Source organism: Carlito syrichta, unplaced genomic scaffold (assembly GCF_000164805.1).
Source record: "Carlito syrichta isolate Samal-C Ts95f unplaced genomic scaffold, Tarsius_syrichta-2.0.1 Scaffold308352, whole genome shotgun sequence".
Classification (NCBI taxonomy): Eukaryota; Metazoa; Chordata; class Mammalia; order Primates; family Tarsiidae; genus Carlito; species Carlito syrichta.
Window position 1 is genome coordinate 427717 of NW_007252448.1, and position 25886 is coordinate 453602.

The 25886-nt window shown below is 34.4% G+C and overlaps 1 protein-coding gene across 3 annotated transcripts in view; it reads left to right on the top strand.

Moving 5' to 3' along the window:
• AHI1 (Abelson helper integration site 1) overlaps nt 1-25886 on the top strand; it is a 204428-nt gene that overhangs the window by 17456 nt on the left and 161086 nt on the right. For all 3 annotated transcript variants that reach the window (XM_008065442.1, XM_021716221.1, XM_008065440.1), the window contains exons 4-10: nt 5312-5868; nt 9161-9339; nt 14293-14512; nt 15503-15695; nt 16832-16927; nt 21893-22078; nt 23230-23382. In XM_008065442.1, the coding sequence (XP_008063633.1) occupies nt 5312-5868; nt 9161-9339; nt 14293-14512; nt 15503-15695; nt 16832-16927; nt 21893-22078; nt 23230-23382 (1584 nt within the window). The remainder of the gene's footprint in view (nt 1-5311; nt 5869-9160; nt 9340-14292; nt 14513-15502; nt 15696-16831; nt 16928-21892; nt 22079-23229; nt 23383-25886) is intronic.

Sequence of the window (25886 nt, forward strand, 5' to 3'; positions counted from 1 at the left end):
CCAGCAGCTGTATTTTTTGAGTTGTGATAATGTCGTCTGACTGGAGTAGGTGGTATCTCAGTGTGTTTTGATTGCATCTCCTAATGATTAGTGAGGTGAACATTTCTCATGTGTTTGTTGGCTGCTCGGATGTCCTCTTTTGTGAAGTGTCTGTTCATATCTTTTGCCCATTTGTTAATGGGGTTGTTTGTTTTTTTCTTTTCAGCACATTTTAGTTCCTTGTAGATCCAGGATATTAAGCCTTTGTCAGACCTGGTGTTGGCAAATATTTCTTCCAGTCTGTAGGCTGTCTCCCTGCTCTCTTGATGGTTTCTTTGGCTTGCAGAAGCTTGTCAGTTTAATGAGGTCCCACTTGTCTATCTTCTCTCTTATGACCTGTGGGTTTCAGGTTTTGTTCAGGAATTGGATGCCAGTTCCGATTTCCATGAGGGTATTTCCTTCCTTTTCTAAGGTTCTTATGGTTTGAGGTTTAACATTTAGGTCTCTGATCCATTTGGAGTTAACCTTTGTGCATGGGGATAGATAGGGGTCCTGTTTCAATCTTCTGCATATGGTCAGCCAGTTTTCCCAGCACCATTTACTGAATAGGTTCTCCTCTCCCCAGTGGTAGGTGGTGGAGGCTTTGTCGAAGATGAGTTGGTTGAGAAATTGAGGTTTTGCCTCTGGAATCTCAATTCTATTCCATTGATCTATATGCCTGTTCCTATACCAATACCAAGCTGTTTTGATGATTGTAGCTTTATAGTAAAGTTTGAAGTCTGGTAATGTGATACCACCTGCTTTGTTGTTTTTGCTGAGGATTTGAACATGTATTTAATACACATGACATTATAGCTTAGTTCAGCTTACCTTTAATGTGGTCAGAACACCTACATTAGCCAGTTGGACAAAATCATCTAACACACAACCTATTTTATAATAAAATGTCTACTATCTCTTGCAGTTTTTTGAATACTTTACTGAAAGTGAAAAATAGGGTGGTTGTATCAGTACTTGAAATATGGTTTCTACTCAATGTGTATTGCTTTCATGCCATCCTAAAGACAAAAAATTATATGTCAGACCATCATAAGTTCAAACTGTTGTTAAGTTGAACCATTGTAATTTGGAGACTGTATGTTTCAGGGATTTTTAACAGGATATATGGTTAATGTATAACAACCAGTTGTATTTCTATATCAGTAATAATTTGAAATTAAAGTTTAGAAATAACTTGATAGGTACAAAAATGTGTTGATAAACTTAACAATGTTTAAGATTTGTACACTAAAAACCCCCACAGTGCTGAAAATAAAGACCTAAATAGTTATTCCTGTTCATGAATTGGAAGAATTAATGTTATCAGTTGTGCATTCTCTGACAGTTGATCTATTGATTTCATGAACTCCTAATAAAAATGCCAGCAGATTTTTAAAATTTTAAAATCCATTTATAAAATTTATTTGGGAATGTAAACAATGGATCTAGAATACCCAAGACAATTCTGATAAAGAAGAATAAGGTTGAAGGGCTTACGCTTTCTGATTCAAGACTCACTATAAAACATTAATAATCAATACACTGGTATCATTATAAAGATAGGTATATAATTCAGTGTAGCAGGATAGTGTCTAGAAGTGGACTCAAGTGTATATGGTCAAATAGTTCTTAATGAAGTTGCCTAGGTAACTTAGGAAAAGGATAATCTTTTCAGCAAATGGCCCTGGAACAATTGGATATTTATATAGCTATATAAACTTGGAACCATATCACATTTAGAAATTAACTAGTAGTGGATCAAAGACCTATTTATAGGAGCTAAAGCTGTATAACTTATGGAAGAAACATAGGATAAAACCTTTGTAACCTTGGGTTAAGCAAAAGTTTTTTGGGCTACAATAACATTAACCGTTAAAGAAAAAAAGAATGGAATGTGCTTTGTGAACGTATAAAACATTGCTTAAAAATGAAAATATAAGCTGTAAGTTTGGAGAAAATATTTTTAAAGCACTATCTGTTAAGTGTTAAAATTTAAGGAGCTTTTAGAGCTCAGTGATGTGAAAGCAAACAGCTTAATAAAGATGGACAAAAGATTTGAGCATTTAACCAAAGAAGATATGTGAATGGTAAATAAGCACATGCAATAATTCTCTATGTCTTAGTAATTAAGGAAATGCAATTTAAAACAATACTGTGATACCATCATACACCTATTAAAACAGGTAAAAAAACAAACATTGACAATATCAAGTGCTGCCAAAGATGTCAGGTAACTGAAATTCGTAAACGTTGCTGATGGAAATGCAAAGTAGTATAGGCACTGTGGAAGCTGTTTGGCTGTTATTTAAGATGCTAAGTATCTCCTTACTGTATAGACAGCAGTTCTACTTGTGGATATTTATCTACAAGAAATGAAAACATATAACAAAACTGGAAATAATTCAAATGTCTATTAATTGGTATATGGAGAAACAAAAATGTAGCATATGTCTATATAATGGAATACTGTTTAGCAAAAAAGGAATAAATACGAAAAATGCAACAACATGGGTGGCTCTCAAAAGCTTTTCAATGAATGAAGGAAATCAGAAAGGCTAGATATGATGTGATTCTATTTATATGAAATACTCGACAAGGCAAAGCTATTGTCTATCAAAAGCAGATCAGTGTTTGAGTGGGTCCAGGGCATGGAGAAGAAGTTGACTTTGGAAAAGAATATACAAAGTGATTGAAATGTTTTAACATCATGATAATGATGGTGTTCACATGACTGTATACATATACCGAAATTTATTAATTATACACTTAAAATTGGTGAAATTTATTACAAGTTATATTTTAATAAAGCTGATTTTAAAAGCAGACAGACTAAGGCAAAAAAATCTAAATGATGTAAAGAGGTAAAAGATGAGTGAAGAGATAATGGGAACATGACCCAATGTATTTGGGACATTTCAAAATTCGATCATAATCCATAAAACTGTTAAATCTCACAAAGCAGAGTTTTACTGTAGTACCAAAAATCTAGAAATAATAGCAAACGTTTATAATTTATAAATTACTTGGAAATTTATTCCATAGTGCTGTTAAAGTTTAAAAAAAAAAGTCAAAGCCACAAACCAGGCTATTTAAAAAGTAATGAAAAAGTAAATATAATGCTTTAAAGTGTAGCGATACTACCAAAAATACCCTGCTACTGTACTTACTGCAGTATTTTAAAAGCAAATAAAGAAAAAAGTAATAATATATTATTTTAAAACTTAGTATCTGGTTAGCTTGCTTAAGGTTTCATGTTTAGTATTTTCTTTGAGACTACAAGTCTTTTTTCTATTTCTAATTCTTGATTATCTTTTTCTAATTATTTCCTTCAGGAGTGTCCTCACAGTTTGTGTATATTGTTACTACATTTTGCTACTGACTGAAAAAATAGAATAAACTTCCATGTGCCCTACTTTAACATAGCGAAATTTAAGGTTATTGAGGTGTGACTGAAGTCATAGAAAGAAAACAAAAAGAAGCTTCTGAAAAGATTAGCAATGTTTTTATTTGTATGAGGCAACCAGCTTTGGGGTATTTTTTTGCTATTAGTATTTTTTTAAACTGTTTTAAATTAAGCAAATGTGACTTCCAAAACAGAACAGATGAAAACAAACTTAATTTTTTAAAAGAGAGTGGATATTTTACTATATTTGATTAGTGAAGACTTCATGGAGAATATGGCATCATATTTTACCCTCGAAGAATAGATCGAATTTGGAAAGTATTTTCGGTGAACAATTGTATGTTAGTATGTATTGGTAAGCACATCCATTTCTGGCAGAATTCTTCTTTTTGGTGTTGTAGCAGTTTGGTTTTGGATCATTCTGTTTCTCAGCTCATCTGTGAAGCTTTTATTTCCATCACTCAAACATTTTATTTTTAAAATCTGCATTTTTTTTGTCTAATTGGCCTTTGGGTTTTTAAAATTAATGTTAACCATTCATACTTGTTTTAAATTCTTATATTTATAATAGTCATTTTTTGGTATAAGTTTTTCTGTTTGTGTTGGATTTGATGGCTTTCCTTCATTTGCTACTTTCCTTTAGTGTTTGCTAATTTTTAGCTGTGTAGTCATCTTTATATTGGAGAATCTCTCTTCTCTTGCCTGTTGGTTGTTTTAACATAGTCTGCTTCTGCTGCTTGTGGGAGTTTTACCTTCGCGAATCATGCGGCCTCTATGCTCAGGTGTTTGATCCCTGGGTGAAAGTCAGCACAAATGGAGGTGGGAGAGAGCTGTTCTCCCCAATTCCTCAGTTGATCATCCTCAGGCGTCTCCCCTCCTTTGATTTTTATGGCTTCTCTAGAACTATTCTTAGTCCTGGAGCTGTCTTTCCCTATAGGCTTTGGTAGTTTCTTAATAGTTCTGATCATGCCTTTCTTTAATCCTTAGGAGATTTCTCTAAATAATGTATTTTACTGCCAGTAACATTCTTTATTTTTTATTTCCAGCCTTTTATTGATTTTTTAAATTAAAATATCTCTTATTTTAAGTAATTTTGATTGAGGAAAGAGGTACAGATATGTGCTTAGTCTTTCATTCGATTTAACTTAATATGTCATACTTAGCAGCATTTTAGTGATATATTTGGATCAGTTGTAGGGTAATCTTAGAGTTATAGATTTTTATTTTAAAGTATAGTTAATGACCCATGCGTGTCTTCTGTTGGGAAACTGAAATGTCTTAGAGTTATAGATTTTTTATTTTAAAGTATAGTTATAAGTCAATATAAATGACCCATGCGTGTCTTCTGTTGGGAAACTGAAATGTCTTAGAGTTATAGATTTTTTATTTTAAAGTATAGTTAGAAGTCAATATAAATGACCCATGTGTGTCTTCTGTTGGGAAACTGAAATGTCTTAGAGTTATAGATTTTTTATTTTAAAGTATAGTTAGAAGTCAATATAAATGACCCATGTGTGTCTTCTGTTGAGAAACTGAAATGTCTTACATTCAGTGATTTTTTTTAGCAGCTTCTCAACTATCCATTAATTAGATTAGAATGTGGATCATTTTGCCAATGAGGAAATAGCATTTGAGATTTGAGCAATTAAGTACTCCTCATGTAATTAACTTATTTAATCTGAAGTTACTTTCAGAGATTACTAATCTAATTTTGGAAGCATAACTAGGAGAGTACTCATCAAATGCTCTAGAATGGTATCACTGTGTTCAGGTAAAAAACTAAGTAATCTTCCCAGTAATTCCACATTGTTGAACATTAATTTTTGTGTTTTACCTTATATAATAAACTATACCTAGATGAAACTTTGTTATTGTGTCTTCTTTTCCTAGCTTGACACCGTTAGAAGCTATCGTCACAATATTAAGGAAACTACAAGTAGTTTAAGTCCTACTAACACTAATAACCTGGAGAAGAGGATGCAAGTCACCAAGAACAAACTGAGGAGCACACAGTCAGCAGCTGAAAATCCAAATGATGATGTTCGCGTAGAGGAAGACAAGCCAGGAAAGCCAAATACAAAGGGGATGAAGTCGGTGCCCCAGCTGGCTGCACAAGAAATGGAGCCAGAAACTCCTGCGAAGACGGTGGATTCTATGCGTCAGGAAGCACCATCTGAGTCACAGCCAGGTATTGGCCATCTGAAAAGTGAGAAGATAAATAAAAGAAAAGAAAGTAATGATTTAGAAAATGAAGAACTGATGAAAGCCTATCAGCTCCAAGTAACTGAAGAAATGGCAAAGGAGATTAAGAAGAAAATAAGAAGGAAACTGAAAGAACAGTTGACTTACTTTCCCTCAGATATTTTATTGCATGATGACAAATTGAGCAGTGAAAAAAGAAAAAAGAAAAAAAAGAAAGTTTCCGTCCCATCTGAAGCTGAAACTAGGTACTTTTACACTGATAAATATAAACTGTTTTCTTAAAAAACACCACTATTGTCAGCTTTTGAGTATTATCTGTATTTTAACAAAATCCTCAGCCTTTTATTTTGTGACATTGTCACTAAGACATCAGCTAACCTTTACATAGCTCCTTACTATGTACTGGATACTTTATAAGGATTTACTAATTTATTTCTTATAACAATCCTTTAAGGAAAAGTAATATTATTCTATTTTGCTGATGAGGAAAGGGAAGGCACAGAACTAGTAAGAGGCTGAGCCAGAAACTTATCTGTACTCTTAACTACTCATTTACATCTGTTTTAAAATAATAGAAACCGAATTACTTCTCCTTTTTTGAGTTGTAAATGTCTGCTTGGGCATATAAATATAGCTTTTTTCTTATTATGCAAATAACATTTTCTCACTGTAGAACAAGTGTTCAGAGATGATCACTGTTAGCAGTTCCTCTAGTCTTGTTCTATATACAGTGCGTGTGTGCATGTGTACTTATATATATTCTCATGTATGTATATATACGAGGGACCCCCAAAATCTGGAATTATCTTTTGGGGGGGTGGGCCCCTTGTAGTATAGGCTTCCCCCGCTGGGTAAGTGTTCTAGGAGCCTGTCAACAGCAGTGTACCCGCTTGCATTTTTTGTGAGAGGCTGCATTTGGCTTCAGTTATTTATTTATTTATGTATTTATTTTGTGGAGATTCTTTCAGTGTGTTTGCCCATTTCATGTTGGGTGATTTGCACAACCTGCCCACATGCACTGAGTGTTCAGCAGTTTTTGGCCAAAAGCAGCATGACTCCAGTGCCTCATCCTCCCTATTCGCCAAATATTGCCCAGAGCAACTTTTGTTTCCCTGTATGAAAAAAGTCGTCAAAGGGAAACATCTTGCCACGTGGAAGAGGTGAGACAAAAAAACAGCAGAAGCACTAAAAGGCATCAAAGTGACGAGTTCAAAAGCTATCTTGATCAGTGGAAAAAGTGTCTTGATTGGTGTATTGTATGAAATGTAAGGTACTTTTAAGGTGACTGAAGTTTAAACATGTAAGAAACACAATTTTTTATAAATAAATTTTGGGGTTTTTTGGGTACACACACACATTTATAGGATGTGAGCTTCTGTGAACATATATGCATATTCTTGCTTTGAAGGAAACTATAAGATAGAAATGCCTTTTCATTACTACAATTAACTCTTCCCTTTGCAGTTCTCTTTTAGAGAAACACCTTGAGGTGGGAAGATTTCTGCATGTGACTGTTCCTTGATATGAGGGAATATAAAATAATGATTTAGAAAATGGGGAAATTTGCCCAAAAGCCTTGCGCTAAAAATAATCCCCCTCTTTTCTTTTCTTTTTTTTTTTTTTTTTTGAGTTGGAGTCTCACTGTCACCCAGACTAGAGTGCAATGGCCGCTCCCGGCCACCGCAGCCTCCATACGCTAGGCTCCGGCAATCCTTCTGCTCCAGCCTTCCAAGTAGCTGGAACTACAGGCACGTGCTACCACACCCGGCTAAGTTTTGATTTATTGTAGAGATGAGGTCTCGCCAATTTGCCCAGGCGGGTCTCGAACCCACAGGATCAGGCAATCCACTCCCCTCGGCCTCCCAAAGTGCTGGGATTATAGGCTGAGCCACCGAGCCCGGCCAATCCCCCTCTTTTCAAAAGTTAGATGACCAGTAGTAACAAAAGCAAGACATACCAGGTTACTGCAGGGACATGTTAGTATATGTATCTGTTAGTATATGTTATCTGTTGCTGCGTTAAAACAATTATCCCAGAACTTAGCAACTTAGAACAACAAACATTGATTGTCTCGCAGTTTCTATGGTTCAGGAATCTGGGAGTGACTTAACTGGGTGTCTTGGGTCTCTCACAGGCAGCCATCAGTTGTTAGCAAGGAGAGAGAGGATCTGCCAAGTGTCCCTCAGATCTACTTGTAAGCTCAACCATGTGACTGCTGGCATGCCTCAGGTTCTGAGTGCCTTTTGGCCAAAGATATCAGTTCCTTGCCACATGGACTTCTCCATGTAGTTTACTCACAACTTATTTTCACAGCAAGAACTCCCAGGGGGAGAGAGAGCAGGACAGAAGTCACAGACTTTTTGGAGCCTAATTTAGAAGTGGCATTCATTACCTTTACCATATTCTGTCTATTAGAAGTGGGTCACTAGGTCCAGCCCACATTTAAAAGGAAGAGGATTACACAAAGACATGAATATCAAGAGGTGAGGATCAGTAGAGGCCTTCTTAGAAGCTGCCTACCACAATATACTATAAATATTCTTTCTTACTTACAGCTACCATGTCTGTGATGGACTGATAAGTTATACTCACTATAAAGCAGGGTTAGTTCATGAATTTTAAAAAAATCCATGCCCCGCATGACCATGACTTGCAAAGGGTAGCTGTTCTTAAAGAATAGTATTTGGTGATGTAATAAAATAGAACAACTTTCCAGAATGACTACTTTGAAATATTTCTCTAGTTTTGTTATTCCCAATTCATTTTTTTCAATACATTTTTTTCTTGAAAGATGACTAAAGATATTGGAAGTCAATTTTTATTATTTAAATACACATTTATTATGCATTGGATTACAAACTTTAATGGTTTCTCTTTAAACTCAGTTTGCTTCTGGGCTGCTACCCCTTACCATTTATTAGTTCATGTGATGCAGATTTTAATTTTAATAATAACCTGAAAATATAGTAACACACTAGCCACTGGAAAACACGAGGAATTGACTTTTAACTAGAAATAAAAAATTGTGTATGTGAAACCTCTTGAAAACAGAACAAACTAGAATATGTTTTATGCCTTTGAAATAATTAAAAAATTTGTTAATCATTTACTTGGCAACAGGATGAGGATACTTTGATAAGTCCTATGTAAAGACAAATCCATTGCTTATAAAATACAATCTCATTTTTCCCTGGACTTTTATTTTTTTAAAGTTTTAAAACAAAGCTTATTAGAAAAAGAAGAGAGGAAGAAAAGAGACAGGCCAGAGCTAGCATGGGTGAGTTAAACTGCCTTCCCTGGGCTTTAGAACTCAATTTTAGTTGGCTCATGAGATATATAACTCCTCACCAAGTATAAAATGTTACCTGTGATACCTAGTTTGACAGCTGTTTTAGTGTATAAGAAAATATATGCATCTTCCAGCAGAAAATAATATAGATTTTAGGATTATCCTTCTCTTTACCATTTACTCTGTTGCACCATGAGTAAGAATTATAATAATATTTTTAATAGCTTGTATGTGGGTTATATTTACAGTACATTGACCATCTCTGATGGCACAGAAGGTGAACAGAAGAAGGAGGTTCCAATTGAAACAGTTACTTCAGATTCTCATCAAGATGGTGAAATAAGCTCAACAGAACAAAATGTAGAAGACAGCATGCAAGAAAACACAAAATCCAAGTCTAAAAAAATGAAAAAGAAAGCTAATGCAGGTTGGTTATCCAAATTAAGTGAAAAATTGTGTGCCTTGATAGACTTAACTTGATTCTAGGAATTTTAGTTCTTAAAACTAAAGCTGAAGGATATGATTGAAATAATTCAATGTAGAATAATTGAATGATTAGAATTGGGATAATATGCTATAGAATAGTAAATATTTTTTCTTTAAACTATTTAGTTTACAGTGCATAAATCATTAGGACTCAGTTGTTGAAAGCGATATAATTGGTTAGCAGCCAATAAGCCTTCAGATATTAAGGCTGCATCCCTCTGTCGAACATGGTATCTATCTTCTCAGTCCCTCAACCTAACTTAGCTTTCCTCTTCTTTCCCAACTTTGCCTTCCTTTGTTGCAGTCTTCTCTGCTTCTCATTTCTTTTCTTTTTCTTTACTCTTTCTTGCCTTTTTCCTACTTTTATGTCTTTTTTTCTTTCAGTTTTCATTTAATTGGCCAGAAATTGAGACTGAAATTCATGATGTTTTGTGATTTCTATAATTAAATTTTTTAAATATCTTACTGAAGCATAATAAACATATAGAAAAACATGTATACTCACAAGTGTATTGCTTAGTTTATCTTCACGAACTGAACATAACTGTAAAATCCATCATTCAAATCAAGAAACAGAACATCATTAGCATCTAGAATCCCCTAAAGTTCCCTTTCAGTCTGTTGCCCTATAGGAGTAACCACTAATTTCTCATCTAACAGAGTTTATTTTTGCTATTTTTATACTTTAATATGAATAGAATCATAAATACTGTGCTCTTTGTGCCTGGCTTTTTTTTTTTTAAACTCTACATTATCTTTGTAAGATTTTTACTACTGTTGCATGCAGTTGAGCTTATTCATTCTTAGTTCTGTTTTTATACTATTCAGATATTCATTGTGTGAACATACCACAATTAATTTATTTTTTTAACTGATGGACATTTGAGTTGTTTCTGGTTTTAGCCAATTATAAGTAAAGCTTTAATGAACATTCCAGACATGTCTTTTGGTGAACATATGCATACATTTTTGTTAGGCATATTCCTAGGAGTAGAGTTGCTATGTCATAGATTATGTATATTTTTTGCTTTAATAGCTATTTCCAGTTTTACAAAATTGATTTACCAGTTGACACTAGCAGTGTTTGAGAGTTCCAGTTGCTCCATACTTTCACCAACATGTAATATTATCTTTTAAAATTTTAGTTATTCCTGGGTATATATAGTGATATTTCACTTTAACTTCAGTTTGGTTTCCATGTTAATTAGTAAAGTTGAGCTCCTGCATGTTTACTGACTACTTGGATTTTGACATTTGTAAATATGTTCAAGTCTTCTGTACATTTTTAAAAAATTGTCTTTTTTCTAATTGATTTGTGATGATATTTTATATACCTAAATAGGAGTCTGTTTCAGAATACATATACACATAACACATATATATTACAAATGTCTTCCCACTTTGGGTGTTATTTTTCTCTTATTGGTGTCCTTTGAAAAACAGAAGTTTTGTATAGCCTACTTTATCCATCTTCTTTCCTTTGATGGTAAGTGCTTTCTGTGATTTAAGAAATCTTTCCCAAGTTCCGAAGATTTTTTTTTCTAAAAATTTTATTGTTTTACTTTTCACAATTAGAAACACAGTTCATCTGGAATTGATTTTTTGTTTACTGTGGGAAGCAATGATCAAGATACTTTTTCCCAGTGAATATGTAATTGACCTAGTACTATTTACTGAAGAGAGTGTCTTGTTCTCTCTGTATTGCAGTGTCATTTTATCATAAATAACATTACTGTGTTCAGTGTGGATCAGTTCATCCTACTAATTTTTTTGGTCTATTCAGTTAGCTATTGAAAGGGGTATTAAGATTTCTACTATGATTTTGTTTATTTTTCTTTTTATTTCTGTAAGTTTTTATTTATATATTTTGAAGCTATGTTGCTGAATATATGCATATTTAGGAGTGTTATATCTCCTGTCAAATTGACATTTTTACCATTATGCAGTGCCCTTCTTTATCTAGAATGACTCATTTTCCCTTAAAGTCTACTTGTGGTTTGAGTTTGCATAGTACATTTTTCTTCATCCCTTTGGTTGCACTATGTCTATGTTCTTATGTGTGTCATATCACTGTTTTCTGTTTGATCCACCTGTTTTATGTTCCTTTTCCCATTCTGTTTTAAATTATTCAAGTATTTAAATTTTTCTCCTGTTAATTTCATAATTATACATTCTTTACTATTTTTAGTCATTACCCTGTTAGAATTCTGTCTGTTTAGAGCTTTTTCTGGACTTACCGTATTCTACAACAAATTAATTTTCTAATAAAATATACTTCCCCAGTGCTGTTAGAACATTATAATAAACTCCATTTGTTTTTCTTTTGTTTTATGGGTTCTTATTGTCATGCATTTTAATTCTACATGTATTTTAAACTTCACAGATGTTATAAATTAGTTGCCATTTTGTACAATCGATACTAATTTACTTACCCCAAAATTTACCATTTCCTTAAATGAATTCCAGCTTCCTTTTTTTGATCTTTTTGACAAACTTCCTGTAGTATTTCTCTTAGTGAATACCTGCTAATTCTTTCACATCATGTTGTCTTAAAATGCCTTTAGTTGACCTTATTTTTGAAGGATATTTACTAATATAGATTTTTAGGATGCAGGCTATTTTCTTTTGGTATTCTAAAGAAATCACATAGTTTATCTTCTGGCTTCCATTATTTCTGTTCCCAGCAGTTGTCTTATTTATGTCCCTATGAAAGGAATATACATTTTTTTCTGGTTTTAGTGTTTTGTCATGATATGCTTAAATATGGTTTTGTTAGAATTCTTTCTGTTTAGAGTTCACTGTTTGCTATTGTTTACCAGCTGTGGAAAATTCTTGGCCATTATTTTTTTAGTGTAGTTTCATCAACATTTTCTCCTCTTATTTTAGGTTTTTATTTCACATATACTAGTTATTTATATTTCTTATGTTCTCTTTTCCCTATGCTTTTTTTTTTGTCATTATGTTTCAATTAGAATATTTATGTTGACCCTTCTTCTAGTTCACTAATCATGTCTTCTTTTGTGTCCTCTAGCATAAAGTAGACACATCTATTACATTTATAATTTCAGACAATGTATTTTTCAGTTCTAGAATTTTTTGTGAATTCCAATTCAATTTTTTTGTAGAAAAATCTTCATTTTTAAAAACTGCTTTGCCCATTTTTTCCGTGATTTTCTTGAGCATATTATTTATACTTATCTTGTATGCTAACTTCAACCTGAATCATCTTTTGGCCTATTTCTGTTATCTGTTTTTTCACTTGATTATTGATTATATAGTCTTGCTTCTTTTATGTCTAGTAACCTTTTATTATAAGCTGGACATTGTGAATAGAATCCTAGAGGTCCCACTTGATTTCTTCTTTTACTATAGAGAATCACTGTAGGCAGGTGGGGTGGGCAACTTATCTCAGGTCAGCACTGGGTCATAGTTGTGGCAAAACTCATCTTGTATTTGCCCTGTACCTAGGATAGAGCCTTCTGGGTGTTTCCTATTGAGAGCCTCACAGGTATTTGTCTCTTCAGTCCTAAAAAAACTGTGGGAGACTCAGTTTTATCCTACAGTGCTCTTCAGCTTAGCCATTTTGCTTTCTGCCTCAGGCAGCTTCAAAACTTGACAAATGTCTTGATTGGTAGACTAGACTGGCCATGGGTTGGAAGCTGTTTTCTTACTCCAGTTCCCATAAACATCAAAATCTCCGCTGGCTTCTCTGTCCCCCAGTAGCAACCCTCTGTTAATACCAGAGTCATATCTGGATTCTCAACCTCTTACTGCACCCAGAATTGGTAAGTGACCCAGGTGAAAAGTGACTATTGATCCTTAATGTAAATTGACCACACCCACTAGGGCTTCATCTTTCCCCATTGTGTTTCAGGCCTCTTTCCCTGGCAGGTCATGATCTGCTAGCACCACAAGACTGGGAATTTTGCTACCTCTCTAAGCCTCACCCTAGCCTCAGAATTCAGTTTGGTGAGAAAAATTAGCCATGTGTTTAAGATTCCTCAAGTCTCCAGTTTTTTCATTTTTGTCCCATTGAATCTTCACAACATGGGCTTTTCTCTTTCTCTTAGCAGTGACCCTCTGCCTGGGCCAAACCCGGAATCAGCAGATATCCCCAGAGACAAAAACAGCTGCCAGTCCATTGGCTTACCTCTGACTGATTCTCCCTCTCTGGAATTTTAGTCTATCTAGTGTACATTGTTTCTATACTGTTCTGGTGACTTTAAAATAAGGTTTTTCTAACTTATTTTGCCCTTTACAGTTGTTGTTACACAAAGCATTGACTTATTCCATCCTATCCAGGAATAGAAATTCTAGTTGTGAGGTGAGTGGATTGCCTGAGCCCACGGGTTCGAGACCCACCTGGGCAACTTGGCAAGACCTCATCTCTACAATAAATCAAAAAATTAGCCGGGTGTGGTACTACGCACCTGTAGTTCCAGCTACTTAGAGGGCTGAGGCGGAAGGATCGCCGGAGCCCAGCAGGTCGAGGCTGGGTGGCTGGGAGCATGCCACTGCACTCCAGTCTGGGCGACTGAGTGAGACTCCAACTCAAAAAAAAAAGAAATTCTAGTTGTAATGCATAGAGTAATATATATTCCACTTAGGAAATACCTAGATAAAATTACTTTTTTGTCTTTGACTCTCATTTTTTAATTTATTTTTGTGTTGTTGGTCCTTGTTAGGAAAAAAAATTAATGATTCTTGCCTACTTTAACACATTAGTAAATGTAGTATTTTACTCTCAGAGTGTGATTTGCTTCTGGCTTTTTCTTTCTTTTCCCTTGAAGTTCCTTTGTTAACATAATAATCATACATCATAAAGACTAGGGTATATTTAAATACAACTTTGGGAACAATTAATTATAATACTGATTTTCTTCTATGCATGTAGTTCCAGATGATAATGAAGACATTGACGGTGATGGTGTTCACGAAATAACAAGCCGAGACAGTCCAGTTTATCCCAAATGTTTGCTTGATGATGACCTTGTCCTGGGAGTTTGCATTCATCGGACTGATCGACTTAAGTCAGATTTTATGATTTCTCACCCAATGGTAAAAATTCATGTGGTTGATGAGAATAATGGTCAATATGTCAAGAAAGATGATAGGTAATTTTTTTAAAATTACACAACTAATCCTTGAAATGAAAACTGTCTACAGTAGAAGTTCTATTTTCTGTTATTGGTAGTTGAAAGTCAATGAGAAGAGAGCTATGGATTTGTATTAGAGAATAGTTCTACTAGTTGTAGGACTTTATCAACCACTGACATTGATCAGTTTATTATATAGAAGAAATGGAGCTCATCTGTTAATTCAGTAATTAATTTTAAGTGTAAGGGAGTAATTTATTTTAAGTGGTATAGAGAGTCTACTGAGCTTAGTGACAAATTTATGGCATAAAGATTGCATTGTAAATATTTTATAGATTGTAAATGTTTTCGTTGTCTAACATCATTATTTTTCTTTTGAAATTAATATGTTATCTTGGTCTCAGGTGAGGTAAATGAATCTTGAATTTTTTTTCTAAGATTACTTTTATAGTTAATATATGCTTGAAAGCCCAAATGAAAAGTACAATAAAATAAATGATTATACTAGTATTCAAAAAAAATATTTGTTGGGAAAGATGGCAGGAAAGGGAAACATGAAGACTATAAAAAAAAAAAAAAAGCATTCACTTATTCAGTTGACTTAGCACATACAAAGAAAATATGCTAGCTCAAAGAGTTTATAATCTTATGCTTATTTTTTTATTTAAATAAATTTATTGTCCATTATATTATGAACTCATTTAATATTCTGAAGGAATTACTTTATCCCAGTTCTGTATAGTAAAGGTATAAGTATACACCTCACTTTATATTTCTATAATAAATTAATTCTGTGAAACCAATTGATAGTATACAAATGCAAAATGATAGTAAGGCACTATTACTTTTAATGCTTATAAAATTGGTAATTTTCTATATAGACAATGAAAATAATTTTCCTTTTGTATTATTACAGCTATTTATTTCTGGCTGTCTCACCTTGTACACTATATATTTTTTCTTCTCAAAATTATAAAAGTTATAATGCAAGTATCCTTTTTTGAACAGTGAACGACCTGTTTCATCTTACTATGAAAAAGAGAATGTGGATTATATTCTTCCTATTATGACCCAACCATATGATTTTAAACAGTTAAAATCAAGACTTCCAGAGTGGGAAGAACAAATTATATTTAATGAAAATTTTTCCTATTTGCTTCGAGATTTTGAAGAGAGCCCTAAAGTCATCCTTTTCTTTGAGGTATGAATTGAGTAAAGCAATTTAAACTAAATTTTAATTAATACTTAATAGCACAAATGTAAGCTCTTCTTTTTAATAGTTCAATAATGCAAAAAAAGTGGTGTGAGAATTTAATCCCTAGAATTTAGTGTATGTGTGCTGTGGAGGTACAAGTGAGATGCCCTTTTTAAAACAGTGGTAGCATATTTGCTGAGCATTCAGTAGTGCCAGTAGTTAGCTATTTGACCTCCTGTGTATCGCTTAATAATTACAGCAACCTCATGACTGATAATTATAGTGAAGTGATGATCTGTATATACTGTTCTTCATTTCAGATAGTATAAACTCATTTAACTCTATCAGACTCCTTAAGAGTATGTGTGCTACCTGCATAAGTAAAGAGAAGCACACACAGATCAGTTGACTAGTGAAATGCAATGTATGACCAAGAATGATGTAGAACTTCTTAGATGTGAAGGGTTAGCAGAAGTCAGAACAGTCAGGGAAAACCTTATGGAGTAGATGACCTCTGTACTGACTTGTTATTCTAACTAAAAAGGATATGAAGGTTTTGAGTATAAGTTATTTTCCCCAAGTTACTCAGAGTTTTAGTGTAAGAAAATTGTATTTGGAGATAGTTTGAACTTAGGATACTACATTTCTTTTCTATATCTCATGTTCTCTTTCTGTAAACAAAGGCAAGCAGAGAAAGTCTCCTTTCCACTTTAAGCAAGATGGAGAATTTTAGCACGGGAACAGCAAAGGGCCTGGCATAATTAGAGCTGATGATTCATTTTGTAGAGTTACTTGTTTTTTATGATGCTTGACTTTCAGGTTATCTGTGTGTGTTTATGACGTGCGTATTCCACCATTTGTATCTGTGATTGTGTTATGTGTGATTTATATAAAGCTGTGATTTTTTAAAAAGGGATATAAAGGCTGGGTATGGTGGCTCATGCCTATAATCCCAGCACTTGGGGAGGCCGAGATGGGAGGATTGCTGGAGGCCAGGAGTTCAAGACCAGCCTGGATAACATAGCAAGACCTATAGGGGACATATTTTTAAATACTGTACAAATGGGTTTTTTTTAATTTCAATAATATATTATTGGGAAATACATTTTAGGTAGCTTAGTCTTCTGTGAATTTATTTGCAGATTCTTGATTTCTTAAGCATGGATGAAATTAAAAATAACTCTGAGGTTCAAAACCAAGAATGTGGCTTTCGGAAAATTGCATGGGCATTTCTTAAGGTATGTTTTTCATGTGTTTTAAACACTTAAAATAATCTTTCAATCGAATTAGCTGCTTTTTCCCAAGCCAGTTTGGTCTCATATAAAGAGTTTGGATCTAAAGTCAGATTGTAGTAGTGAAGAGTTGTCAACTCAAGCTCAGGTGATATGCATTCAGACTCTTCAAATTTATTGATTGCCAGTTACACTGTTTGGTTCTGAGGATACAGCATTGAAAAAGACACATGGCCCTGTCATTATTTATTCAACTCAATAAATATTTATCAAGCCTTTTTTTGTGAGCTAGCTAGTGTTCTAGTAAGTGAGCAAAGAAGACCAATTCCTTCAACTCTTCATATTCTAGCAAGACAATCATAAAGCAGTTGATTATACAATTTATCATTTTATTATAATTTTTATAAATACTATAAAGAGGCATGAAATGGATAATGAAAACAAGGATCCTGTGGGGTCAGGGAAAGTTTTCCCGAGGAAGAGACACATTGCACCAGTGGGAAAGAGATGGTCTTAGGTAGAGTGTATAATATATGCAAAGACCCTGATATTGGAAGGAGCAAGCTTATTCAGAAAATCAAAAGAAGGGCACTGAGGTTGGAGAACAGAGGCTGAGGGGAAGAATGGTGCATAAAGAGGTTGCTCAGGCTGACAGGGTGTTGATTACACAGAGTCTTCTAAGCCATTAGAGCAACACGACGCCTTCAAAGTAGAACTTTAAAGAGTGATGAGAAGCCATTAAAAGATTTTTAAGAAAAAGAATAAAATAATCTGATTTTATGTTTTAGAAAGATAGATACTCTGTGGGGCAAATAGATTAGAGATGGAGCAAATGTAGATATTTGAAGATCAAATTAGGAAATTCTTGCCGTAGTCTAGGTACCAAATGATAGTAGTGTCTGACCTGGATGTTTTAGCAAAGATGAAAGACAGAGATAGACTGACATTTTTTAAAAAGAAAATTTTAATTTTATAATTATTTGTTTCTGGTATCTTTTATTTCTGACTTCAGACAGACACTTAAATTATGACAAGTCTTGAGTAATTAGTCTATTTTGTACTATCTTATACAAAACTTTTTTATCTGTTCATCTATCCATTCAAGAAATATTTAAGCATCAATACAATGTGAGGCAGTCTACTCAATACAGAACATCCATAGATAAACCAGACATCGTACCTACCTTCTAATTCAGTTTCTGTAGAAATCTATCACCTACATGATTATGTGCTGTAGAGAAGATGCTGTGAAAACCTGGCTGAGGCATTTAATCCATGTTGGGGGTTAGAGAGACTTTAGAAGAGATGTAGTCAAACGGTGGAAAATCAGCCAGGTTGGCTGTGGTAAGGAAGCAATTAGAGTGCGCTTTGACATCACCTGGTCCTGTGTACCATCTAAAGTAACCCTTCTCTAAACCTGTTATGCCTTTTGCTTCTATTCCACCTTTCATAATGATATAGAGGGGAAAAAAATTCAGTTTCACATAGTAAACATTGCCATCTTGTGGTTATATTAGAAACTGCATTCCTTTTATGCTAAGGTGAGGGCCTGTAGTATTTACTGAAAGTTGCACTTGAGAAACAATACCATATTTCATAGCATTTTTAACCTTTAAATATTATATGGGGTTTTATATATTTATCCATATTATGCTATTGGCATATATCACAATCAAGAATTCTCCCTGATCCCTTCCCCACTTACCGTAAGGGTAAGGCATTCTTCGTGCTTCCCCTGTTGTGATATTTAGTTGTCTTTTTCTTTAGGCTGTAAACTTTTTAGAGTCACCAGTGACTTCTTTTTGGTAAATGGGTTGAGTATTTTTAGCCCTTATTTCAGTGGATTTTTTTCACTTAATATCACTCTTTTGAAGCTCTCTATTCCATAAGATCAGTAGCTCCCAACATAGTAATGGCACACAGAAAGTGCTTGGTGAATATATATTGAGAAAATTAATAAATGAATATTGAAAGATTGACTAGAATAAAATTTATCTTCAAGAAAATATCATGAATAAAATTAAACATTTAAAAATGTTTTTTGCCTATACTATTGGATCCAGGGATGTCTTAGATCATTGTAGAGGTATTGCAGGGGTTCAGATGAGACTTAATCCCAATTCTTAGCTATGCCCAAGATTCTTAGGCACTTGCAGTTATTTTAGTACATATATGTGGCTATTCATTTAATCTATAAAATAATAAACCCTTTCTTATTTGAGCTCTTCACTGTAGAATTTATAACCATAATGGCAAGGTCTTGGCTGGAACTTAGTCATTTACTTATGCTAAGCAGCATATTGGTGTAAACTAGACTGCCTGTAGAATATTAAAACTGGACTGGGTTCTGTGACTCAGCCTGTAATCCCAGCACTTTGGGAGGCCGAGCCGAGTGGATTGCCTGAGCCTGTGGGTTCAAGACCAGCCCAGGCAACTTGGTAAGACCTCTTCTCTACAATAAATAAAATCGTAGTCGGGTGTGGTAGCACGTGCCTGTAGTTCCGGCTACTTGGAAGACTGAGGCCGAAGGATCACCAGAGCCCAGCAGATCAACGCTGGGGTGACCGTGAGTGTGCCGCTGCATTTGGGCTGACGGAGTGAGACTCCAACTCAGAAACAAAAACAAAAAAAACTCGGCTAGGTGCAGTGGCCCAGCCTGTAATTCCAGCACTTTGGGAGACCTAGGCAAGAGGATTGCCTGAGCCCAGGGGTTCAAGACCAGCCTGGGCAACTTGTTGAGACCTCGTTTCTACAATAAATCAAGAAAAATTAACTGAGCGTGGTGGTGTGTGACTGTAGTTCCTGCTACTTGGAAGGCTGAGGCAGAAGAATATCTGGAGCCCAGCAGGTGGAGGCTGCGGTGGCCGGGAGTGTGCCATCGCACTCCAGCCTGGGTGATAGAGTGAGACTCCAACTCAAAAAACCCTAAAAACTAACTTATGGAAAGTATGATATAGAAGCTGGGGAATAACTCTTTAAAATCACTGTAATGAGCTTTAGGGAGGCTGTAAGAGAGTTTGTAAAGGGAGTCTAGAGTGCTTAATACTTAATGACCAAGCATCCCTATTATTCAGTTTAAAACTGCTTTTTACCGCTCTATAATTTGACTCTGATCATAGTGTCACTCTCTCATCTTGTATCCTCCATTGTCTTTACATTCTTTCCTCAAGGGCTAGGGGAAAAAATGGGCTACATTTTGTTATCTCTCCTCAATGCATCATTCCTGAACACATCATTCCTGAACAACATTCTAGATTTTACATCTGCCACTCAAATTTCTCTAACCAAATTCCTAATTATTTATGTCTGCCAATTTTTTTTTTTGAGTTGAAGTCTCACTCTGTCGCCCAGACTGGAGTACAGTGACACATGCTCCTGGCCACCGCAGCCTCGACCTCCTGGGCTCTGGCGATCCTTCCACCTCAGCCTTCCAAGTAGCCAGAACTACAGGCGCGCGCTACCATGCCTGGCTAGTTTTTGATTTATTGTAGAGACAACGTCTCGCCAAGTTGCCTGGGTGGGTCTCGAACCCGCAGGCTCAGACAATCCTCTCGCCTTGGCCTCCCAAAGTGCTGGGATTACAGACTAAGCCACCAAGCCCGGCCGTGTCTGCCAAATTTATTGAATATTTTTAGTTGATATTTTGCCACACTTATGCATTTAATCTGCCCTTCTCTTAAAAGTCTGTTACCTTGGTTTTCTGGACACCATCCTTTCCTGATTTTCTTTATACCATTTCTTCAGTTTCCTTCATGGTCTTCCACCTGCCTCTTAATACTATTCCTACTCATGGTTTCATGTTTAACCCATTTTTCTTGGAATCACTTCTCTCTCCTGTGCTTCAGATTTGTAAATACAATTACCTACTGGATATTTCAAGTTGTATGACTCATATATGTTTCAAATTCCCACAAACCGAATGTCCTGCTTAAATGTTTACCCCAACTCTCGCTGCTGCTTCAAGTGGTAATACCACCATCTGTCCAGTCTCCCAAACCTTTAGACACTGTTCGTTTTGGTAGTCACAGGTCACATTTGAGCTCGCCATATTTCACATGTTGGATAACCACATGAAGCTAGCGGATTCTATGTTGATTAACTCAAATATAAAATATTCCTTTCATCATAGAAAGTTCTGTTGAACAGCACTACCTTAGTCTTTTTTGACTCCTTCTTTCTTTACTTTCCAAGTTGCATCTGTCAGTAAAAGTTCTTAAATATGCTCCCTGAACTCGTTGCCTGTTCTAGTTGAGTTACTTCCATGTTCTGTGTGAACTATTGCAAAGCCTTCAAACTATTTATCTACTCCTAATTTACAGAGGACACAAAGGTTAGAAAGATATTTCCTATTTAGAGTCATGATCTAGTAAAAGAGGACCTGTTCTGACTTGGTGAGATTTTTATTTTTTTCTTAAGAATTTCCGTTTATTTAGTTTAAACATAAGTTGTTTTGTTTAATAGATTTTTAGAAATCTTTTTAAGAAGGTACATGAAATTTTTGAAAAAAATGTAATGAATGAATGAGTTTAATTATTTTAAAGTGATTTTAACTTTTTAAAAAATTTAGAACATTGTAAAATTTTAATCATTAAAAATATTAGTATTAAGCAAATGAAAATATGTATTTTAATCATTCTCCTTATTTCAAACAAATGTGTATTGATCACCTCCTTTGTGTGAGGTAAAATCTAGCATGGTAATATAAATGCTTTACTAACAGTCTGAAATTGTACAGATGAGAAGAGAACTAACAGGAAAATATTTTAAAAGGCATTTGGGTTACCTTTTGTCAAAATGATCTGGTACTGTGCTTAACCAGTGTGTCAGTGTTCTTTGCTTTATAAATGTAAAGAATTTTAGCATGCCGTATTATTAATCTTTAAAAAATGAGTTTCTAACTTTATACTATTGCTTTATTGGATGCATTTATTTCCAATAAAGGGGACATTTTATATGAATTTTTATTTTAAGCTTCTGGGAGCCAATGGAAATGCAAACATCAATTCAAAACTTCGCTTGCAACTGTATTACCCATCTACGAAGCCTCGATCACAATTAAACGTTGTTGAAGTTTTTGAATGGTGGTCAAAATGTCCAAGAAATCGTTATCCATCAACATTGTATGTAACTGTAAGAGGATTGAAAGTTCCAGACTGTGTAAGTTAATAGTACAGATAAGTATATCTTCTTTTGTTGAAATTAAATGGTGACATAACAGGTTTTTCATGTCTAAAAAAGATAAGGTCTCTAAAATTATTTAAATAAATTTCCGGAGTAGCAAACCTTCAGAGATTATATATTAAACCTGTAAGAGCTCACACTTAAAGGATGCTTAAATGAATTATAAGTATTAAATGCAGATTTTAGTGTTAGGAAAAATGTTATAATTTGATTTTTAAAAATTAAAGATAAAAGGTTGGTTTAAAGCTGGAGTTGACAAGTATTTTCTGTAAAGGGCCATGTGGTCAATATTTTGGGTTTGCTGGCCCTATAGTCTCTCTCACAACTACTCAACTTTGCCTTCATAATGTGAAAGTGACTACATTGACATATGTAGACAATAACCAAACAAATGGGCATGATGTGTTCCAATAAAATTTTATTTACAAAAACAGGTGTCAGCAGGCCAGATTTGGTGTGTGAGCTGTAGTTTGTAGGCCTCTGATTTCCAAATACATTTTCATAATATTATTCAAATAAGCAGTACATAATATTTCTACTGCTGTTTTCCGCATACTAGTATTATAAGGAGTTTAGCAAAGAATTGATCCTAAAATGAGAAATGTTTGCTTTTGTCTTTCTTCTTGCAAGACATTACTCTTTAAGATCATTTGCTCATTCTGTAGCTGATGTTATTATACAGTGACCATGGGGTTGATTTGCATTGGTTTGAATGAAGTTAAACAAAATCTGGTAAGAAATGTAAAACTTTAGATTTTTATGATACTATTTTTGTGGTTTTTAAAGCCAGAGATATTGTCATATGTCAGAGCCATGGCATAACTTACAGGTATTGGTGAAGAATCAGAAACAAAGTGATAGTGTTATTAAAATCATTTCATATAACCATTGGAGTACTATTTTTTTCCCCAAACTTTTAAGGCTTTTTGGTTATAGGACTGTAAATTCAAGCAGTTAATTTTTACTTATTTAGAATAATGTACAAATAAAAGTAGAATTTTTTTCTGGATTGCATTTTGAAAATATTTTTATATTATTTGTTTCAGTTTTTTAAAAACAGCATATGCTAGGAAGGAGAAAAAGGTGAGCTTGATATATACCTTTTTATATTTTTCATACATATTTAGATAAAGCCATCTTACCGTTCTATGATGGCACTTCAGGAGGAAAAAGGCAAACCTGTGTATTGTGAGCGTCATCGTGAGCCAAGTTCAGTAGATACAGAACCTGGATTAGAAGATTCAAAGGAAGTAATAAAGTGGAAACGACTGCCTGGGCAGGTGAAGTATTTGATGATACTGGATTTGTTTTTATGGCCTTAAAAATTCCTATAGCTCCTAGGGTACCTAATTTACTCCTTAAAAAGCTCAGATTAACCTTGTTCTTAATCATATTTTAGTATTTCTATCAATTAATTGGACAAGCAACCATAGAGTGCCTATCATGTGTATAAAAGTTCTATCTTAGGTTCTTTGGACTCCTGGGCTACTGTATTGGTTACCCTGGGCCGCCATAACAACAGACATGTATTTCTCTCAGTTCTGGAGACTGGAACATCTAAGATCAAGGTGCTAGCCACTTTAGCTCCTGGTGAAAGTCCTCTTTCTGGCTTGCAGACAACCACTTCCTTGCTATAGCCTTACTTGGGGGGGAGAGAGATCATTTCTCTCGTGTCTTTTATTTTAAGGGCACTAACCCTCATGACCTTATTACTTCCCAAACGTCCCACCTCCAAATATCATCACATTGGAGATTAGGGACTCAACATGTGAATTTCGAGAGAACACAAGCATTCAACCTGTAGCAAAGGTCAAGGTACAGACAAGATTGATTTCTTCTGAGGCCTCTCCTTGTCTCGCAGATTATTGCCCTCTTGCCCTCTTTTTATGGTCTTGTCTTTGTGTGTGCATATTCCTATTTCTCTCCCTCTGTTGGATTAGAACCCTATCCTAATTACTTCATTTAATTTAACCACCTCTTTAAAGATCTTTTCTCCAAATACTGTTACATTCTGAGATATTGGGCGTTAGGACTGTAATATATGAATTTGGGACATAATTCAACCCATAACAGCAGTCAAAAAACAGAATTTTTTATTTTGTTTTATTTTTATTTTTTAGCCTGGGCAACATAGGGAGACGTTGTCTCTAAAAGAGTTTTTAAAAATTAGCTGCGAGTGATGGGGCACACCTGTAGGTATGGAGACTGAGGCAGGAGAGTCACTTGAGCCCAGGAATTTGAGGCAGCTGTGAGCTATGGTCACACACTGCACTCAGCCTTGGTGACAGAGGAAGACACTGTTTCTTTAAAAAAATATTTAAAATAAAAAAGTGCAAACAGATTTTTGATATCTGCAAGAACCATATATCCTAACTTTATAGATTTATGAAATTTTTTTGCTGGTTTCTTCCTGAATCACATTTTGATAGCGATGTGTATGTGCATAGACTTCTACCACAAATTGAGTAGCATTTAAGTTTTCACTGAAGTTTTCTTACTACGTTAGCATTTTTTTGTGGTGGCAAGAAGCATTGCTGTACAATGTTGCAGACTTCTCACTTGTCTCCGTAAAGAATAGAGTGGTTCATTTTATACTGCTGAGCCGTTATCAGATGAAATTCACTCAAAATCTTAATTTATTCAAACATCTCATATAGAAATAACAATTTATTATTCTTATTTAGTCCTCTTCTCTTTTTTTTTTTTTTTAACATCACATTTGACTTTCTTTTTTGAGGCCAGGTTTACAGATACATTTTAAAATCACTTTATTGGAGTTGGAATACTTAAACCATAACAGTAAGGAGAGAATAACACTTAGATTATGTATGCCCTTGGGGACCTTCCACTTTAGGAAAAGAAAGTAGTTACAATGTTATTCAAGGATGCCTCAGAGAAGTCTTGAGGAAAGATAGGTGAATAAATAATTGTGTAGGTCAGCAATTCTCAAAGTATAGTTTGGGGACCTCTGAGAGTCCTAAAACCCCTTCTGGAGTCAATCTTTTTTTCATAGTGATTCTAAGGTGTTATTAGTCTTTTTCAGTTTCATTCTCTCACAAACTTACACTAAAGTCTTTCAGAGGTTAAATGAAATGTGATCTCACAAGAAAGTAGAAGCAGTTATGAACATCTAGTGTTTATTAAGCTAGATCTTGAAGAGATTTTCAAAAGTGTAAGACAATTCCATTTTATGTAGTTATTTTTTAAATAAAAAGATGTTATGTTAACATTAATGGCTTTGGTACCATTATTTTAAAGTAAATTACTAAATATTTTTTAAATTTCTAAATTTTAGTTTCTTATTTGATAAATATCTGTAGATATATCCAATAAACAGGCTTTTGAGGACTCTCAAAAAAATTTAAGACTGTAAATCATCTTGAAACTAAAAATATATGAGAATTACAGATTTGAAGAATGGAGGGAAAAAGTTTCATTCAACAGAGAAGCTCAAAATAAACTAGGATAGTTAAGTCTATTTTGAAGTGAAGAGGGATATGAAAGGGTATTTCATGAGGAGGCAGAGTTATAAATAAGTGGGAAAGAACCTGTTGTATTCATTAGACACTCAAAAACTTGACTGGAAACCGGAATTTGTAGATGAAATAAAGTGGTGTGCTAGATTAAGCCCACGTTGTAGAGTGTCTCAAATGATAGCCTAACACTTGATTGTGAGGATTGTGATGAATAATGGAAAGTTTGGGGGTGGGAGAGAAACATGATACAATTGTATTTGAGGACAAATTAATGCTGGCAGTAGCATGGGGGGGGTCTTGAAATAGGA